General features: G+C 29.7%; 1 protein-coding gene across 1 annotated transcript; it reads left to right on the top strand.

Moving 5' to 3' along the window:
* Positions 1-303: 303 nt before the first annotated feature.
* Positions 304-887, top strand: HELRODRAFT_172122 (hypothetical protein; the record flags this gene model as incomplete). Its single annotated transcript, XM_009018787.1, has 3 exons — positions 304-399; positions 461-569; positions 700-887. 3 exons carry the CDS (start codon positions 304-306, stop codon positions 885-887), a joined length of 393 nt encoding a protein of 130 aa, XP_009017035.1.
* Between the last annotated feature and the right edge of the window lie 831 nt (positions 888-1,718).

Here is a 1,718-nt window from a genome sequence, read left to right as displayed (position 1 = left end):
GCGTGCGTTCAAATCCCGGACGAGCCCAACTTTTATTTTTATCAAAATCAGTTTATGACGTCATTTAATGATTTTTTAAAAACCTAACATCTATCATCAACATTTATATAAACATCAAGTCATTTTTAGATTTTAACAACAATTTAACATAAACTTCGTGTAAATACATCAAATTTTGCTATTTAATTTAAATTTAAATATAATGGCAGGACAATATGGGGTAGAGTTTTCTTTAATTCTTTAATATTATACTACTCTTATTATATTTACAATTAAATATCTAATAGTTTATTCATCGTTAAAATGTTTAATAATTCTTTCGAAAATAAATTTCCAAAAGTTTACGACCAAGGTTCGCAGGGCATGGAGGCACGGGGAGATAAGATCGGCGGCCAGGAGGTTTTTTTTCATCTTCATCCACGCATTTTTTTCGGTAATGTTGGATAGACTGGTTTTCCAGATATCCCTATCTCACTATCCGGACGAAGAGAACAATTTCTTCACGTGGAACCAGGCTATCTTCAGAGGGCTTGTCACTGCCTTGATGTTTGTCTACATTCTGACTCCAAGTAAGTAAATACTATTAGTAGCCTAAATACTAATTTGGCTTTTGGCATGAAATCAAATTGTTATAATTAACTGGAATTATTTTAATTAATTAATGAGATTTAATTGGAATAATCAAAATCACACCCAAAGATTCAAGCCTGAAAAAGATTGTTGTGTTTTCCTATGTTTTCACTTGGCTGGCTAGTTCCCTAATCATGAGCAGCATTCCGGATAACTTTGTCAAATGGAGGGATCTAATTATCAAACAATCAGTGAATAACTGCCATTTAATCGTAAAATTTGTCCTTTTCCGTTGTTTCGAATCCGTCATGAAATGATTATTTCATGGTCCGGTACCATGATTTTATCCAATTAATTAAATTAAATTAAATTAAATCGTTAATTATGGCATAATTTTTCATCAGGATCATGTTTTTATTAACAACTTAACATCAAATACTAAGTTAATTATGATATTTTAACATTAATTGATCGACAAATAACTTTTTAATTGTATCGAATTGATCAAACTAGACTAGCAGAATCTACATTACGGAGTTTTTACAAAATGTCTTAATCATTCGCTAGAGTGGATTTTCACAAATACAAATCATTTTATATACTTACAAACAACTTAAATAAATTTTATTTACTATAAATAAATTAATAAATACTCAATAATTAACACAAAAGATATATTTCATACGACGTTTACCATTAAATTTACAACAATCAAATTTATTTTTAGTACGATAATAAACAGCAAGTGAAACAGCAGGCCTGTTGGTCTAGGGGTATGATTCTCGCTTCGGGTGCGAGAGGTCCCGGGTTCAATTCCCGGACAGGCCCTAACTTTTACTTCAACTTTTTTATTATTTTATTTTGTCATACCTGCATTAATTTTTGTTCACATATAATTTTAGTTAATAATTTTTTGAAAATTATGTTTCTTCAAAGATATTTTTTTATAAAAATTGAAAAAAATATATAAAAATAAATTTGAAAGCAGCCACCTTGTTAAATATGACATTCCCCTAACACCTAACTCTGATTTTACTGTTGATGAAGATGTTTTTCATTCTAGAATAAGCATCTTTCGACTTCCGAGATAATTGAAGCTGTTGGACTCGTTTCACTTTCACATTTTTCGAACAGTAATCTAAATAGAC

Source organism: Helobdella robusta (assembly GCF_000326865.2).
Source record: "Helobdella robusta unplaced genomic scaffold HELROscaffold_22, whole genome shotgun sequence".
NCBI lineage: Eukaryota > Metazoa > Annelida > Clitellata > Rhynchobdellida > Glossiphoniidae > Helobdella > Helobdella robusta.
Note: the sequence above shows the minus strand (reverse complement) of the source record. Positions and strands in the feature narration are given on the sequence as shown.